This window comes from Trachurus trachurus, assembly GCF_905171665.1.
Source record: "Trachurus trachurus genome assembly, chromosome: 9".
In the NCBI taxonomy this organism is placed as follows: Eukaryota; Metazoa; Chordata; class Actinopteri; order Carangiformes; family Carangidae; genus Trachurus; species Trachurus trachurus.
Window position 1 is genome coordinate 33,579,511 of NC_139895.1, and position 18,531 is coordinate 33,598,041.

Here is an 18,531-nt window from a genome sequence, read left to right on the forward strand (position 1 = left end):
CCAGCAGAAATTACAGTAAATGTTTTATAACGGTGCCATCTGTCACCATCCATCCATACTGCATAATGCATTTAACATTCTGCGTGCTCTTGGAGAATGTTTTCTCCTGGCCTCGGTTCAAGAAAGTGAGAGGAGAAGAAGAAGAAGAAAAGGTGAGCGCCGTCCTCTCCTCTGCGGTGGAGGCAGCTGTAAAACGCATTGATTTGATAAAGCTTAACAAAGCCATTACTGTGAAAGGTCTGCGTTTGCTGCGTCCTCACTTAAAATCAAATTAAGTGCTTTGTTTTGTTTTGTTTTCCTCCTTTCTCTGCAAGAAACTGTTAACAACACAATGGAATGCAAATGGCCCTACATATAAATAGAGGGATTTCACACCTCGGGCCTTATCAGGCAGAGAGAGAGGCAAAGCATGGGAGGAGGAGATGGACACTTGCAGCTCAGCAAATTGACTTTAGCCTATAGTTTGTAATTGGGTTGGATAAAGAAACACTTCCCCAAGTGTTTGCATGTGGCGGCAAACACAAACTGAGCTGCATTAAATCACCAGCCCCCCCATTTTTGATAAGATAAAACACCCAAGAGCTCCTCTGGAGACGGCTGTTTACTGTCGGATATGACTCGGCTCAGCACTTCAGAGCTGAACAAACAAAAGTCTCCACATTCTCTGGCAGGGACGGTGGTGGTTAATTCAATATAAGTGAAAATACAATTTCCTCATTTTTGTTTAGGGGGCTGCTTGAGGACTCCTCACTTGTGTTCCCTGTGTGACACATTACTGGAGCCACTACAATGGAAGTAACCGCTTCGCCCCGTGTGTTTGTGTGTCTCTTGTATTGACATTGTTTTGAGCCGCAGAGCTCGGCATCAGATTTTCCATCAAATAAATATCATGTCGCCGTTCAGAAACCCAAGAGTGTAGTTGTGCAAAGCTTCCTGTTGTTCTGAGGGAATTAACAGAACTGTTTCATTCCCTTGTTTTTCCCCTTGTTTCTGCCCTGGTAAAAAAATAAAAATAAAATAAAAATAGACACATCTTGCACCATTTGTGCACCCGTACAAATCTGAGAACAAAACTTTAATAAAGTTTTATTTCCTGTTTTGATGCAAATTATGTTTTCAAACAGTTTTAATGTGTATGTTAAATGCAGCAAAGAGAACGGCTTTGTCCATGACGACTCTGAGGGATTAAAAATCATTTCATGGTGTAAAGAGACAGTTTATTTCTCAGAGAGTTTTTGAGGTTTCTGGAAATAGCTTTATAACAGCTGCGGCCGGGCTTTTCTTAAACAACCTGCTGCCTTTTTAAACCCTTGGTATTTATTTTCAAGAGGAATGTGTGTTTATCCTGTGACTCCAGTGTTTTTAATAGAGCGGCTAATACATCTGAGGCGCAGGCTGGAGCTTTTACTCCTTGTAGGGATATTTCTAGTAAATGAATTTAGGATTTCCTCACATTAGAGAAAGAAGCTGTTCCCCTGCACCATGAGGAGGAATTATCCTAATAGCCTGTTATACAGCATTAAATAAAGTTTACACTTTTATTAGACACAATTTGCATGAGAAGTCATGTATTAACCAGAATCCATGTCTTTCCGTCTGTGTTTAGTTCAGTTAGGGGGAATACAAGCAGGGGAGTAAAAGGCAAGGAGTGTAGGGAGGCTCCCGGAGAGTTTTTACACACTGGGTAATTAAGCGCTTTGACTGACAGCAGAGTGCCAAAAGGCTCAGACGCACTCCGATTGGCCGGAGCGCACTTTACAACCTCTTGGTTTCCAGGCGCAGAGCGAGCAGAGCGCTGTACCTCCCCGAACCCTCACAGGAGACAGACGCACCAGAGGAGCGCGACGGGGAGAGAGACAGAGAGAGCCGGTGGACGTTACCCAAAGAACCCAGACACTCTGCACGCTTTTACGCACGTCGATCAGCAGAGCGCAGCGTCTTTTTTTCTTTTTTTCCCCCCAGATTATAAGTTTCTTTTTGCCTTGAATTTCTACATGAAGTGAGTCTGCTTGGTTTTCGCCAGCCCGCGGTTGCATTCTTCTTGTTGCAAATTTAGAAATAATGAGGTCGACTTATTCTGAATCGTTCTGGAGGATGATCCGGCTCGCGGTGACAGTGGCGCTGCTGGTGTCAGCGTGCGGAGCGTCAGAGTACGAGTACCTGAGCTGGAAGTCGGACGCGTACAACGGCGGGCGCAGCTACGGCAAGCCCCCGCAGTGCGTGGACATCCCGGAGGACCTGCGGCTGTGCCACAACGTGGGCTACAACCAGATGCTGCTGCCCAACCTGCTGGAGCACGAGATCATGGCCGAGGTGAAGCAGCAGGCGAGCAGCTGGGTGCCGCTGGTGCACAAGAACTGCCACCCGGGCACGCAGGTCTTCCTCTGCTCGCTCTTCGCGCCCGTGTGTCTGGAGCGGCCCATCTTCCCGTGCCGCTGGCTGTGCGAGGCCGTGCGCGACGGCTGCACCCCGATCATGGAGGCGTTCGGCTTCCCCTGGCCGGAGATGCTCACCTGTGACAAGTTTCCCCAGGACGACGTGTGCATCGCCATGACGCAGCCCAATTCCACCGAGGCCACCCAACCGACAGGTAATTCTCCCCCTCTGGGTTAGTCAGTTAGTTAGTTAGTTAGTTAGTTAGTTAGCAACCATGTGTTTGTCGCTCAGGAGTCTGGAGCTGGTTCAACATTCTTTTCGGTTCAGCTCTGTGTGGGGTGCGCAACAAAACCACGGTGTTTTTGGTGGTCAGCACGCAGCGCCTCAGGGACATCTGCGGGTTTGTGTCCTACTCAACAACAACAGCTCGGTGTGGAGGGGTGATCCTCTCTGACTAAGTCCTCAGATGGTTTCAACTTGCTCCCCTCTAGTCAGAAAACTTACTTTTATGCCAGCACTGTGTCCAATTCCATTACTGACTAATATCTTAATATCGCATCATACCATTCACCAAATAACTCAACCCTCAGGTCTGAAAACAGTGAAAAATAACCAATGAGTTCCCACAGTCTGCACCATAACCACTTTAAAAAAAAAATGAAATAGGCCAACATGACTAAAGGAAAGACTTGCTACTTATAGGCTTTTCATACTTTACCTAGTTAGATGTAAATTTTATTGTCTGACATGTAGCTGTTTCAATGCCATTCCTTAATTCTGCCAGTAAACATGGCTTCAAGGTGATCCCATTCAATTTGAGTCCAAAGATTTCATCTGTCTCAGAACATAAACTCCCACCAGGTTGATCAAATTCTAAAAGTCAGCTCCAAACTTTTCAACTCACATGATAACTTGGGCGTCAGATTGGGCGATGACCTTTTGTTTCTGTCACTGCCACGAATGAAGTGAATCAGAATTTAGTTTTTAATATTGCGAGCAGTCGACCCTAAACATTCAGCAGAAGTTATCCCCAGTGAGAAACAGCCTCCACTTTTGCCGCTGTGTAAAAGCTGACACCGGTGCAGTTAAATGGGGTTTGTGAATGTTATTTCAGGGGGGAAGGTGTGTTTGCAGATGCAAATCCCAACACAAACAAACCAAATACGACCTTTTGGGGGTGGGGTGGGGGGGGGGGGGAGAAAATCAGCCGTGAAAACCTGGATTTGATCCCATTTTAACAATGTCTAACTAACCCCCCCTCCCCTCTCCTCTTCATGGTCCTTCACCAGAATCCCATGCAGTTACATTTTCATTCCGATCCGTGCTCTCCTGTGTAAAGCCTGGCTTTAACATGAACGTTGAAGTTGCCTGCTATTGACTTGCAGTGATGTTGTAATATCGAAAAAAAGAAAGAAAAAAAAAGCTCTAACAGATGGTAGTCATTTATTTCAAGGTGTTTGTTGAAGCTGGAGAGACAATGCTGGGAGGAAGTCCAGCAGTGAGAAGCAAATACATGCATCTAATAATCCCCCCCCCCCCATCTTTTCTGACCGGCCATCACCGACACGTCTGACACACGATGAAGGATGGGAAGATGAAGATGTGATTTGAAAAACACTCTGTCCAAATAGTGCATAATGCATCTATCACTAATGGCTCCTTTGGTTTTGCAGATTCCCCAAACCTGCTGGGACTGTGTGTGTGTGTGTGGGGGGGGGGGTTGTGGGTTGTGGGTTGGTGCGGAGCAGACAGACACCTCATGCAGCATCAGTGGAAGATGTAGCAACATAGTCCAGAAAAAGTCGTGTTCCAGCGCTAACGTGATGCGCCAAGCTGACAAATACCAGAGAAACCCCCAAAAATGCACTAAAACAACAACAAGGCTGGAGAAGATAAAGCTCAGAGGCCGCGGTAGAATAGTTTTGGTTTTGCTGAGCTCGTGTCCTTCTCGGCTTGCTTAGGTGAGCTGGGAGGTTGGGGGGTTGGAGGTTGGGGGGTAGGGACGTACAACCACCTCATTCATTTTCACTGTAAAAAAAAAAAAAAAAAAAAAGGGGGGGGGGGGGGGGGGGATTTTCCATCATCACCTCATTAACTTACTTCTATTTCATTTTTAAGCTGCGAGAGACACCACGGGGAAGACATTGGTGCTTGTGCTGTAAATGGAGGGACTGTGGATCCTCCAGCGATTACACAGCGCTCACTGTATCTGTAGAGGTGGGGGGTGGGCGTGAGTGACTGACATGGTGGTATGGATGGAGGCCCATTTTTTTTTTTTTTTTTTTTTTTCCCAAAAAGAGCTCCCTTCTCTGGGGCAGAGGGACCACACAGAGCTCCATTCCCACCCACCCCCCTGGGTCACCTGTTATCATTTCTTGTCAGCACCGGTGATAAATAAAGCCAGGATTTAGACTGAGTCAGGCCTGTTGGAGCCGGACCGCTAGCAGCTAGCAGCTAGCGTAGCCCCTCACTTGAAAAGTGCTAATATCTGATCTTGAGGGCTCTCCATCTCCCACACTGCTCTCTGTAATCATCACTAATAGAGGTGAAGTGACACTGCTGAATAGTGATAATTGATTTAATGGAGGAACCAGGTCTCAAATAGGGAAAAAAAAAGGGGGTGACTCCGTGACTCTGTAAACAGTGTCTGTTTTCACAAGCTCTTTACACCTGGGTGTTACTTTCACAAGCTTTCGTTAAACACATGTAATGGACAACTGGCGATGGAGGGAAAACTATTTGTTTTTTCCCCACCCCTCTCCCTCCACTCCACTCCACTCCGCCGTCCAAGCGCTCGCGACGTCGAAATCCAGCCGGGGTTTTTTTTTTTTTTTTTTTGAGTGAAATGCCGCGGGACGCCTCGATCGCATCGCATCGCGGCGTCCAAGTTTGTTTGGAAAGTAAGCTCAGCTGTTTTGCATGAAGCAATCATTTGCGGTATTAGAAAGAATTGAAAAAATGTGTTGGTGAAATATTTGCAGATATGCCTCTAGACTGAATTACTTCTTGGCAACAACACATTCTGGCTCTTTGTCTTCAGCCCGCTTTTTGTCTTCGAGCTGGATATTATTACCTTTTCTTTTCTTTTTTTGGGAGAATGTCAGAGCATTCTTTTAAAGCCCGGATTGAATATCATTTCCATTTATCCATCCCGCATTTCTAATACTTAAGTTTTTTTTTTGTGTGTGTGTGTGTGTGTGTGTGTGTGTGTGCATGTATACGTTGCTGCTGAGCATGACGGAAAGATCCGTTTTGTAAATGTAAGAAAGTGAGCACGAGTGTTTACTGCAGCTCTTAGCCTGAGCTGGCTATAAAAGCTGAAGACATTCCTCGCTGAGGTCAGGTCACCAGACACTAGAATAGGATCTCTGCATGTGAGGTTCAGTTGGTGTGCAGAGATTTTCAAAATAAATCATTTCAAATGGGCAGGGATCTTCCCTTTCTCTATTTCTCTCTCTATCGTTTTTGGTTTAACTCATCTTCAAATGAGAGATGACTGTTTTATTTCCCTCCTGAATCTTTGTTTCTTTTTCTACCGCCTCCCAAATGTGAATAAATCCAACGTAAAAACCGTATCAATGATTTATTGCGGCTTGTATCTCCACTGATTTTCAAACCATGTCCCTTCCTCTTTTCTTCTCCTTCTTCTTTTCTTTCCACAGGTTACTCTCCCATCTGCCCTCCATGTGACAATGAAATGAAAACAGACGCCATGCTGGAGCACATGTGTGCCAGCGAGTTTGGTAAGTGTCTTCCAAACACCCACTGTGCCAACACACACACCCACACGCACACACACATGCACACACGCACAAGAACATACAGGCTGACTATGCGCAGCCCACTCTGATGGGCCTTGACATGCATCACAGCTCTGCACAAAATCAGAAGAGCAGCATGAGATAGCATCAAGCATATCTGCCATCTTTAAGCTTTAAAACAGCCCATGAATCTTTAACCAAGTATGTAAAGCATGGAAAGTATGTTGAAGTTCAGCCTGTATCTCGACATGTTTCTCTGTAGTTGGCCATTTGTCAGTGGTGGAATCAAAGATGCAGTCTGTTTTTGATGTAAAAAAAAAAAAAAAAAAAAAAAGTTGCATGTGAGGTTTTTATCTGGGGGTCAGTTGCGCCAGGCCCCTGTCTGGTCTGGTGAAGGATGATGTTCTGTGACTAATGAAGTGGGGTCATTAAAAGGCTTTATGTGGCAGATCCACGCTGTAAAGTAAAGTGGGATGTTTGTTCTGCTGTCTGGGTGGATTGTTGTTACAGAATACCTTCTGCACACGGTAGGGGGGGGGGGGGGGGGGGTAGGACGTCCACATTAAACCTCTTCCGCGACTAAAAGAGGGTTAATGACAAACCACGGTGTTTGTTTTCCTCGAAAAACACACATCTCCCAACATCTATCTGAAGTCTGGATGAAAAACGCTCTGCTTTAGTTGACCTCCACCCCGAATGACGCACTCTCATGTACACACACAGAAATAAGGAAACGAGAAATGCTGCTCTTGCTAAAAAGACCCAACACCCTCTTTCCTTCCTGATTTTGTTCAGTGGTTTTACCTCCGCACGTATGAAATAATCAATCGAGCCGTCACTTTAAGGCTAGACATTACAGGCAAAAACACTCTTTTTTCATGCACTGTTCAATTTTGAGATTTTGGGCTAGTTTTCTTCCTTAACATGGATTATTTCAGAAAAATCAAAAGAAATGGTAGAAAATCCACATTAAGGTGGTTATTTTTTCTTCATTTTGTCTCTTTCGTCAGTTGATTTCTCCTAAATTCACAAAAAGTTAACATGCTGCTGTGACATACCGTGCTGTGCTTGTTGTCTGACCCATGTCATGTCATGTCATGTCAGGTATCATTGTAAAGCTCTCTCTCTCCTGAACAATGATGTAGGCTCCAAACATTGTAATTTTTTCCGTATCCACAACCAATCGTAAAAGTACGATTTTACTGTACAAGTCTTTAAAGGCTGTTTTCTCAAAATGAGTTTTTCCTCAGACTCTGAGCCTGAAATCTCCACTTCAGCAGCAATTTTTTGCATTGCACCAAGGTTTTTACTGAGGGGTTTGTTGATATATCATTCACAGCCTGATTTATACAACGTTATGTTCCTAAAAACAGGGCGAAATTAGATTTTTTTTTAGGGTTGGTGACAGTATTTTCTCATTTACATAGTGATAAAAAGAGATATCCAAAATCCCCTCTGTAAAAACTTCTGACTCTAATATGTCAACAAAATAATACAAGAATTTTGAAAGGGGATTTATCCATTGTTCAGATTTTGGTTCTGGAAATGTATGAAAATTAGCGCATATTTCATTAGATATTGCCTCATTTATATATTTAAACATAACATTTGACAAAACTTGTAATACAAAAAATATTTGTCTTAATGTAAGTGATAAACTTGAGTTTCATGGTGATATTAATGAATTCATATTCATTCCATAAACACAACAGATTCTGAACCCCCCCTCAGCTACAGGCCGCCGCTGTCTGCAGATGCAATACATGGCCCAGGTTTTTTTTTTTAAAAACAAGGCGACGCAAGCTACACATTTATTTCATCAGAGCCTCAGTTCAACCAGAGTGGAAACAACATGGACAATAACAAAAACAGATCTGTCGCTGACGGCAGCGCTTGATTTACTGTAGTTGTGGAAATTTGTGGGAATTCACGCGTTTTACTTACAGAAAAGGACGTTGTGAGACTTAAGCTCAATTAAAAACACAAACATCAATTGGATTGCAATTATATGAGGACTTCCCGGGATAAATAATGTGCGTGATGCACACAAGATGCGAGATGTGAGGCTTTTCATGTTTTATTCACTCCCCCAAAAAACTTGAATTCCAGGTGCCGCGCCGAGCAAATATAGACTGGATGCACATTGGAAACAGACTTTGTTCCAGTTCTCGAAGAAAAAAAGTTTAAAGTTACATTTGTTTAACGAATTGCCTCGTTGTTTATGCTGCGGTGATGGGACTGGCTTTTTTTTTTGTGTGTTCGGCCTGCGTCCCGGTTTGCCAAGAGGAGAGTGGCACATTATTGGCTTGTTTCATCTCGGATGAAGACAGATGTTGTTTTCCTTGCTTGTCATAAGTCTCCCGGCCAACTGACATGTGAGGATACACAGACAGATTTAGTATCAGGCTGAGGATGAGACACTTCGCTGCTTGTGTTGCAGGTTTGAAACCCACAATGGAATGCAACAAGCGGTCGCTGTGATTTCAGTTAGAGTTGATTGCTGCGGGTAAACAACTAATGCCTGGCGAGAGAGAGATAGCATCACTGGTCGTTTCACCAGCTCGACTAAATACCAGTTTGTAGGCCTACTAGATAAATACTCAGTTTGTTTTTGGCGTGGGGGGTAAAACTGCAGCTGTAAAGATATCTCAACGGAAGCCGAAGACAAACGCCGGTTAATTTCTTGGCCTTGGTTAAAAAAAATTCAAAAATCAGATGCTCTAATCACGACAAGTTTTATCCCCTCCAGCCAAAGATAAGGCCGTCGCCCTGATTGCGTTCTGCCAGTCATGACTTGACTGAAAGTGGACGGATTGGAGGTAGGGTAGGCAGCGGCATGTTTTGGGCGCCGGTGTTTAAAAATCTAAAACGCAGACGAGCCAGAGTGTTTTGCTTGGAGACGGCCTCGTAAAATAGATATGATAGACAGAGACCCCGCTCTTCTCTGCTGCGGAGCACGGAGATGGAAAACCACGAAGAAGGCTTGAGGAATGAATCAGTGGCTCGCACCAAAGTCTTTATTAATCTGTGCGGACCAATCATGTGTAAAATATCCCGCACCCTGGCAGTGAATTAGCATTTTTGTCCACTGAAAACCACACTTACTGGAAGTTGTGAAAGGTCTGTTCTCAGTTAAGGTAGAGATGTGTGTGTGTGTGGGGTTTTTTTAGAGGGGGGGTTCAAAAAAAGAGAAGTGTTTCGATCTCTTGATTCCAATCAGTGCGTTTGTCATTCCCATGTGGTTTGATCCTGATAAAAGCCGAGGGGGCCGCGGCAGCAGCAGCAGCAGCAGCAGCAGCAGCAGCTTGTGACTCAGTCACAGTTACATGTGTTTTTAAGCTCATTCATCAGAGTTGCAGCAACAACTAACAGCTTCTTAGTGCAGCAGTTGTAGCTCTGCTGCTGCCTGATCTCTTTGAAATCCTGATCATTCTCCCTCTAACACATACATGAGCTAACACACACACACACACACACATGCTTGCAGCACTCAGCTGGTAACAGATTTACAGCTCATCCCACTCAACACTTTGTTCCCACCACAATTTATCTCTGTGCTTAAGGTTTTACGGTACCTCATTGTCCCAAAAAACTGCAGCACCCCTCAATTAAATCTCCCCTCTGCCTCGGCCGGCTCGCTTTGTTGTCGCTGCCAAATGACTCCCTCCCTTTGCTGATGCAGTAAACAACAGGGCAAGGCCCCTGCGCCGGAGAACTGATCACTGCAGATTATTGGATCAGTTGTGTTTCCGTTATTGTAAACCAAGTGCGGGTGCACGCCCTTCTGCTGGGTTTATGACACCCTGGGAGCTGGAAGCCTCTCAACGGGAACTCAGGTCAGCTGTCAGGGATCAGAGCAGAGAGGAGAACCAGGAGGCTGTTGAAAGACGATTTGCCACGTTATGTTACCTTGATGCCCAGACATAGCTACATGTCGTTTTCACTATTTTAAAAGCTCAATCAGGCATCTCAATCATCTACTTATGTCTGTGTCTGCAAAATAAGAGCCTCAAATGAAATAATGGGCTCTAACTGAAACTAGAATTAGAGTTGTGTTGTCAAATCTTATGATTCTACATGAGTGTCTGATGTGCAAATATGACGCACTCAATGTGGGCAAGTGGTTGTAAGCTTTAAATCACAGCAGCATTTACTTGATAGTTCAATTAAAGTGATTTTCAGAGGCCAGAGGAGGTTTAGTTTAGTTTAATACGTTTATTTGTATCAGGGACAATGTAGAAAATAACATTAGTCTCAGAATGAGAGAAGATGCTTTGTGCCGGATTTAGCTTACTAGCTAATTAGCAGAAACTACTAGCTAATTAGCAGAAATACAACCCAACCCCTTCCAGTTCTATCTTGAGATGAACCCTGTACTGTACGCACACATTGTTTTCATTGAGTTGTTGAAAAATATGGTTAAGAAAGGCAAAGGAATTAAAAATACTAATTTGTTTTTCTAACTTCCCTCTAATTCCTTGCTAAATACAGTAAACAGTTCTCTCCTCAGTTCCTGTACAACTCAAACAAATCACTTTTTTTTGGGTTGAATTCCTCAAAACTCGTGACCACAATGCAGCCAAAGCTGAGGGAGGGTCACAAGTACACACTAGTAGCTGATATTGTCATTTGGAGGGTTCACACGAGCCAAAAAGGTTGGGAAGAATTGGCTCTAATCTTGTTAGCGGATCATGTGTTTTGTATGTAGAATCAAACTTTGTTAAGTAGCAGCAGTCAGATAAATATAGCAAAGTACAAAAGGACTGGTGGGGTGTGGAGTTAAACAGAAACACTCAAGTGCCAGGAAGTGCTACTGAAGTTTTGCCCTCGGCCACTGTGCTTCAATTTGAATTATTTTTCATAAACTGCAAAAACTCAAAATTTTACCAAGAATATTTGTCTTATTTCTCGTCAAAATGTCATTTCTATTCAAACTAATCTAATTCTACTAAAAATAAGACTCATCACATAAAAAGTAGCTTGTTTTTAGACACTTTTTACTTCTTTCAAGCGGATTTTCACTTGAAATAAGTAGAAAAATCTGACAGTGGAGCAAGTTTTTCTTTCTTATTACAAGCACAAAAAACCTGCTTTCACTGGCGGATTTTTCTACTTATTTCAAGTGAAAATTTGTTTGAAACAAGTGAAAATTATCTAAAAACAAGTGAAAATTATCTAAAAACAAGTACATTTTTAGGTGAAGAGTCTTATTTCAAGTGGAAAGTTAGTTTGATTTGATTAGTTTGACTAGAAATGAGACATTTTGACAAGAAATGAGACAAATATTCTTGGAAAGATTTTGAGTTTTTGCAGTGTAATGCTAGTTGTAGTTTTTGTAATTAAGCCAGTAGTTTCACAGTCTTTAGTTTAGCTTCCAGCAAATTACTATTACCTTTTTTTTTTCTTTTTTTTTTGGCCATTTGTCTTTAGTTAACAAGTTAAACTTGCTCCTCTACAGTTAAACCTTTGAGCAGGTCCAACCACTGTGAAGACATGTCCAGGCAGTGTAACCAGCCACCACCACCATACTTATTAAACGTACTAAATTGTAGTGCAAAAGCCAAGGCTGGTCACTGCTCAGTGGTTTTTATGGATAAATGCAGTGAGATGCAGTGTAACATATTTATAAATGATCTGTGAATATTTTGTGACTCAGCTAAACTCAGTTGAGCGACATTTTTTTATTGGCATTTCACTTTTTGCATGATAGATAGATAGAGAGAGAAAGAGAGAGATAACCTTTATTTATTTAGTGAAGCCAGTGGAGAACAAGCTCTCTTTTTCATTGATACCCTAATTACAAAATTAAATAAAAAACACCTTAACCTTTAATCAATTTTCATCAGATTTTTAATTAACAACTTAAGCTTTTGTGTAGTTCATCTTATTTCAGTGCGGAATATGTGGTAGCTTGCAATGCTCTGGTGTCAGAATAGCTTTCTCAACACTGGATCTCGTAGACCTTTGTCAATGAATACTGATTGAGAGTTATTCTACTTCAGTAAATGTTTTCAGCTGTCAGTTTTAAATAAATCTGAATCAGCCATTCGATTTCTTCATACTAATCTTCAACAGTTCAAGTAATTTCCAACCATCTCATGCAGCCTCCTTCTTACATGTTTTACTTTCACTCTTCAGATATTGTTTCATCTTGTCAAGATTGCTTCAGCACTTTCTTCACTTAATTCAGCATTGTTTCAACAATTTATTCAACTCATCCAGCTTCCAGCTTATTTTCTCTACATTGTCATATCACGCAGCTTCATTGTGAGTCTCCTGGCAGGTTCAGTCCCAATTGCTTCATCATCTGAGCTCAGTAGCTTTGACCTAGTGGCACAGCAGCGCAGTCAGACGCAGTTTCACAGTCGACGGTGAGAGGGTCGTGTATCCAAGTCTGATTGGAGAAGCTATAGCAGCAGCACCGTGGACCACCTACAGCACAGATTTATACATCCCGCTGTTTAAACACCTCACGGCTCCTTTGAATGTTATAATTATGCGTGGATACTTTTGAAATCTTACAGGGGGAGGAGGAGTAGGAGGAAAAACACGTGCAGGGACAGTTTTGCCAGCCGTGAGCAAAGCAAAGAGAAAAAAAGAAAGTGTTATCAATGACACCGTTGAATTATTTGATGTTAACTTCTTACTGTACGACGTTGCTGAGGAGATTAAAGCCTCAAAAAACACGAGGTGCAAAGAAAGTTCATGGCGTCAAAGGATTATCAAGGATGGAGGAATTATCAAGATGAAGTCCTTTCAGGGGTGGGCCAGACCTTCTCTTTTATGACTCACTAATTATGAATGCTGCCCATTTTGATTTCACCGAACACTAAGCCTCCTCACAGAGACCATTCGAGGGACTAGAGACAGAGGATAAAAGTCTTAATCCCTACCATGTGCACTCTTAATACTGGGAAAAACAGGGCGGCTCTTTTTTAACACTTTAATTAGCAATGGGAGATGCGAGCGCAAAAGGAAGAGATGAAACGTTTGGAAGTTTCTTAAAGTGCCAATTTGGGTTTTTACGTCAAGCACAATTGAGAAAAGTGAGTCGAGAGGGACTTTGTGTCTAAAACTGTGGAGAAAATTAGACGGAGGTTGCAGTTTTATCAGTCCAGATCTTTGCTGGAGTGTGAAAAGGATTCATGCTCAATCAGGCTGTTCCCCGCACTGTAGGTCACAAGACTTTTGTCTTCGACGTGACTCAGTGGTTTGTCCCAACACCGGCTATGTCAATTAGATTGGACATGGCATGCTCCACTTTTTCTTTTCTTTTTTCTGACGCCGCTGTGTCACAAGGTCGTCCGTGCCACACACATATCACTATATGTCAGTGGAAGAGGCGAGGACGTAATGGGTAGAGGCATATGGAGATTTGGACCACCAAAGTCTGACTCGTGCTCCGTTTCAGAAGGGGAACTGGCGGAAACAGAGTGATTAGAAGGTTAAATAGAGTTTAGTGAAAGATCAGGGGTATTATGGTCAATCTGAAAACCAGATTGGGGAGGAGGAGGGGGTGAAACCCAAGAAAGTAGGCACACAAATGCATTGTTACGTGGTGCTAATTACAATTTATCTTCCTAGGAGATAGATTGTGTTGGGGAGGAAGGTAGAGAACTTGAGTGGCTTTGTGTGAAACTTGGTTTTTGGTTTTGGTTTGATGGCACACATGGCTCTTGGATTTAGAATCAGACAATCTCTGAAACAGATATGTCCTTATGTAAGATGTTGGCCTTGCACGACGTTATTAGGTTTCTGATGCATGAACGGGATTTGCAACAACTGGACGCATATTAAAAAAGTTTTTAGTTGTCATACAAAACCATAAACAGACTGCACTGTATTATTTTAAAAAATCACAAAGATCTAACAAAGGAAAGTTTATCCACATGAGGTGTTGAGCTAGATAAACTGTCCAGGCCAACGGGCCAGGAGCCATGAGCTGATATCAACTCATGGCCATGATACTGGTATTATATAAATGTTTGATTGTTCATGTCAGCCAGTAAGTATGACGAAACTGCAGTGTCCACAAGGTTCAATCACTTTCAGACGATTCTGTAGTCAAATCTGCCCGCAAGACTATAATGTGTATACGGTATACATATACCTTTCATTTACCTTAAGAAACTATGCTGAAGTTGTAACTTGTATGGTACTACCTGGCTGCATCACTTATCTTTTATGTTATTGATTTCATTTTACTTGTACCATTTGATAATCAAAATACAAAAATTTAACACTAGTGTAAATGATCAGTTTAGGCTGCTTTTGATATAGTTTTTATTTTTCATGATATTGGCTAAATATGGAGAATTACTTTGATTTGACTTTATGGTTCTTTATGGTTTTGTATGAAAACAATTTTCTGTAAGCTTTGGGAAAATATATTAAATCACAATAATCTCAAATCTTTGATGTTTGAATTTCAGAGAATATAATATTGATTGATATACTTGCGAGTTGTAATAAGCAAGCACACACAGCAGGGCATTTACAGCGGAAAAATCAACCTAGGTAATGTAATTTATTAAAATAGGTAGCTACAGCACAGTGAAAGTCCTTTAAGGCAAATGATCTATCCCAGAAAGAGGGTTAGGGTTAGGAACACCTTCTCCACTATCAATCTCAAGAGACAACACTGAATTTAGACCAAACATTTTTACAGGAAGTCACCTTTAAACATGATGTTTGTTTGTTTTTTTCTCCTCAAACAGCTTTCAAGGCCAAGATCAAAGAGGTGAAGAGGGAAAACATGGACCGCAAGGTAATCCTGCAGAAGAGGAAGAAGATGTTGAAAGCGGGGAACCTGAAGAAGAAGGACTTGAAGAAGCTGGTATTGTATTTGAAGAACGGCGCCGATTGCCCCTGCCAACAGCTGGACAACCTGGCGAACCAGTATCTAATCATGGGCCGCAAGGTGGATAAGCAGTACCTCCTCACGGGCATCCACAAGTGGGACAAGTCCAGTAAAGAGTTCAAAAAGGCCATCAAGAAACTCAAGACCTACAAATGTCCCGCCTTCGAGAACGTCTTCAAATAATATGACCTTGGCTCCGTTCCTCGGTCGCATCTCATCCATACATTATGAACTTGCATTAAGCATTAAAATCCCAAACTTTGCTTTCTATTGTCCTGTTTATACTATATCTATATATCTTTGTATATTTTACAGATATACTTTGACATGTTCAATATCAAGATTTAGTCAAATGTGGTGAGTGATGACACCGCAGATAATTAAAGGGTGGGGTTTCACATTGTAGTAACAGCCCTTTCTCACTGAAATCATTTCTACGATATGTATAGATACTCTCTTACACTCTTTCATCCTGCATCTCAGTGGATATTGCTGAACGGAATAGTTGGACATTTTTCTTGCCAAGAGTTAGATGAGAGAAGACTTCTAGTTTACCACCCTCATTCCCGCACAGAAAGTATGAAGCTAGAGCTAGCTGGCAGATATTAGCGTGTGTTAGCCTTAAGACTGGAAGCAGGAAGCAAGCTAGCATGAAAACACAAATTGTTGTTTTTACATTTTGTTTTTTGTACATATTAAATAACTGAAATATAACTTGGTATTAAGTGAGATGTAGATGTGCTGATAGATTTGATTTTATTCTCTGTTTCTTCCTGATTTCAGTCTTGCTAACATAGGCTAAGACATCTGCTGCCACTTGCTACAAGTCTAGCATAGAAGAATCCAAGTAATATTTGTTCTTAACAGGAAAAATGTTCAACTGTTCCTTCGAATCTCTCTAATTTTGATCATGTAATGAATCATAAAACAAGTGATTAGACATTTGGCAGTCGTGGTGACATTTGAGCTTTAAAAGCGGCGCTGTAGCCTACAGAGCAGCTCAGATAAAGTTCCTGTTGAATAACTTATTGACGGACGTGTGCGAGTGCTGCCGTTAGCTGATTGTTTTGTCAAACTAAAGACTGCACTACCTTCAATTTTGATGATTTCCTTTACATTTCGTTATGTTTTTTTGTTTTTTTTTAATTATGTTTTTTGTTTTGTTTTGTTACTTGAAAAAATCTTAAGAGAATCATAACCACCGATCTGCATCACCAAATTTTGTGTAGACCTGCATGGCAGATACCACTCCGGTGTTTTCTCTGCATTCTGTCTTACTGCAGTAATCAGTGTTCATCGGTAATGGAAAACACCATGTAGTCATCCATCTTTAAATGTTCAAAAGTTATCAAAGTGCAAATATTGCCAATTGTGTTCTGGTTTGTTTTGCTGGTCCGTTTTAGCACTATTTTGTTGCAAATCTGAATGTGAGCAGTGCATTCCTGCCTATAACATGTACATACAAATTTTACATAAATATAGAAAAACTGTGTCTTACATGATTTCATTTATTCCTGATTTGTCACCATTATTATTTTTTTACTGTCAGTATTTTTTGACACAGTGATCACTGACACAGCAAATGTTTGCACATGTGAAAGGGACTGAATATTATGACAAAATGCCGACCTCAACATCTATGCCACAGTCTTATTAGTCCCACCACAGTCACATAATGCACCAAAGATATCTGACTATTTCAAAAGTATAAACCTGTATTTTAATTTGCACAATTGATGACAGTGATTATCTCAGCTCCACACTCTTATTTGGTCTGTCCAAACAGAAATGACTTAGATGGATGGATCCAAAGGCTTGAGCCCACTTTTGAATTCAGGAATATGTATGTATTTGCACATCGAGCAGGAAAGTGATTGGATCACTACAATGCATGTTGGAAATTTAGCAGCACTGTGCATGTAGGTTCATAGAGCTGCTGACACAGAACTAGACAAAACTACCTAATTACATGCAGTAGAAGGGTTAATGACATATTCCTTTCTTTTGATACACACACCAATACAGCGCACTAAAAACCAAAATGGGAAGGAATACAGATCACTTTTTCATATTGTCCTGACATATAGCAAACAGTCACAGAGCTGTTTCATTCATCTCAGCATCTACAGTGGCATGCAAAAGTATGGGCACCCCTGGTCAAAAAGTTTGTTAATGTGAACAGTTCAGCAAGTGGAAAGATGAAATAATCTCCAAAATACATAAAGTTACAGATGACACATTCCCTTTACATTATAAACAATATGATTTTTTATATATTCATCTTTCACATTTTCAAAATGACAGAAAAGGTAAATCCCCCCCCCCCCCCAGCAAAGGTTTGGCCACCCTGCATAGTTAGTACCTACAGTAGTAAACAGTAAATATCTTGTCTGATACCTTGATCAAAGTTATCCGAGAGCTCAAGTCTCCTTGGTTTCCCATTCTATTGCAGGCCGCTGCTTTGTTTCCCTATTTCACTCTAAAATTGTAGAAAACAAAAGTAATGCACTGGTGTCGCTTAAAATATTGCAAAAGAGTGTTTTGTGTTTAACTTTATGCTTTTTGGAGATCATTTCATCTTCCACTTAACAGAACATTAACAGATATTTCGACCAGTGCCCAAACTTTTGCATGCCACTGTACCTGCATTGTACAATGGTTTTACTACATCTAATCACAATCATATCATTCAAGAGACGTGTGCAGGCCAGGGCATATCACTGAGGCCTGACTGAAGAGATGAATTAATGATAAATACATGAAATACTAACACTATCACCATGGGTTTCTAATATGCGTTGCATTAAGGAAAATAAAGCTTTGAAATCATCTGCAGGGAGTAACGGTAATGGTTTATTTTATCTGTGTATATGAGCCATTAACTGTTTTATATAATCTCTCCCACATTTGGCATCTTAAACTCGCCTTTCCAGGAAAATGCATCCATCTTTCATTTCCCTCACCATCATTTACGCCGTGTCACGTGACATGCGGCGCTCTTAAAACAAAGTGGAACATGAACTGCGCTATCAGCCATCGCACTGCTTTGACAGTCATGTCAAACAGAAAGCACTTTTTTTCCTCGCTCTGCCAAACTAACATCTTCATGCTCTTTGAAAAGATAAAGTATCGTGCTGCCAGATCTCCCCACCGAAGGACCTCTCCCGCACGCATGTTTTCATTTCCCACCATCTGTCTGATGATGCTGGATTCTTGTCTGGGTGTCTTCTGATTCAGGTTCATTGTGGTTTCACAGGCTGTTGGTGTCTTGGTATGTGGTGTGCAAATGCTAATCCTGAGATATACATCATTAACAGCTCATGCTGATAATGAACCCTAATTCTTTCTTAACTAAAGGGCAGTGCTGCCTAATCAACTGTCAAATTTAACAGATTTGTTTTCAAAAACTCTGGGCTGATGGATTTGGTTCCTGGCTTGAACTCTCCCATATTGTTCCATTTGATTCATGAACAATAACACACAAGTGTGCACAGAGTCCAAAGCACTGACAGAGGCAGCGGCCTTATTCAACAA

At 41.7% G+C, this 18,531-nt stretch overlaps 1 protein-coding gene across 1 annotated transcript; it reads left to right on the top strand.

The window, feature by feature from the left end:
* The first annotated feature begins 1,811 nt into the window (after positions 1–1,811).
* On the top strand, positions 1,812–16,449 carry sfrp1a (secreted frizzled-related protein 1a). Its single transcript, XM_083978368.1, has 3 exons — positions 1,812–2,590; positions 6,039–6,119; positions 14,855–16,449. The coding sequence occupies exons 1-3, from the start codon at positions 2,062–2,064 to the stop codon at positions 15,178–15,180; spliced, it is 936 nt and encodes a 311-aa protein (XP_083834494.1). The 5' UTR covers positions 1,812–2,061; the 3' UTR covers positions 15,181–16,449.
* The last annotated feature ends 2,082 nt before the right edge of the window (positions 16,450–18,531 follow it).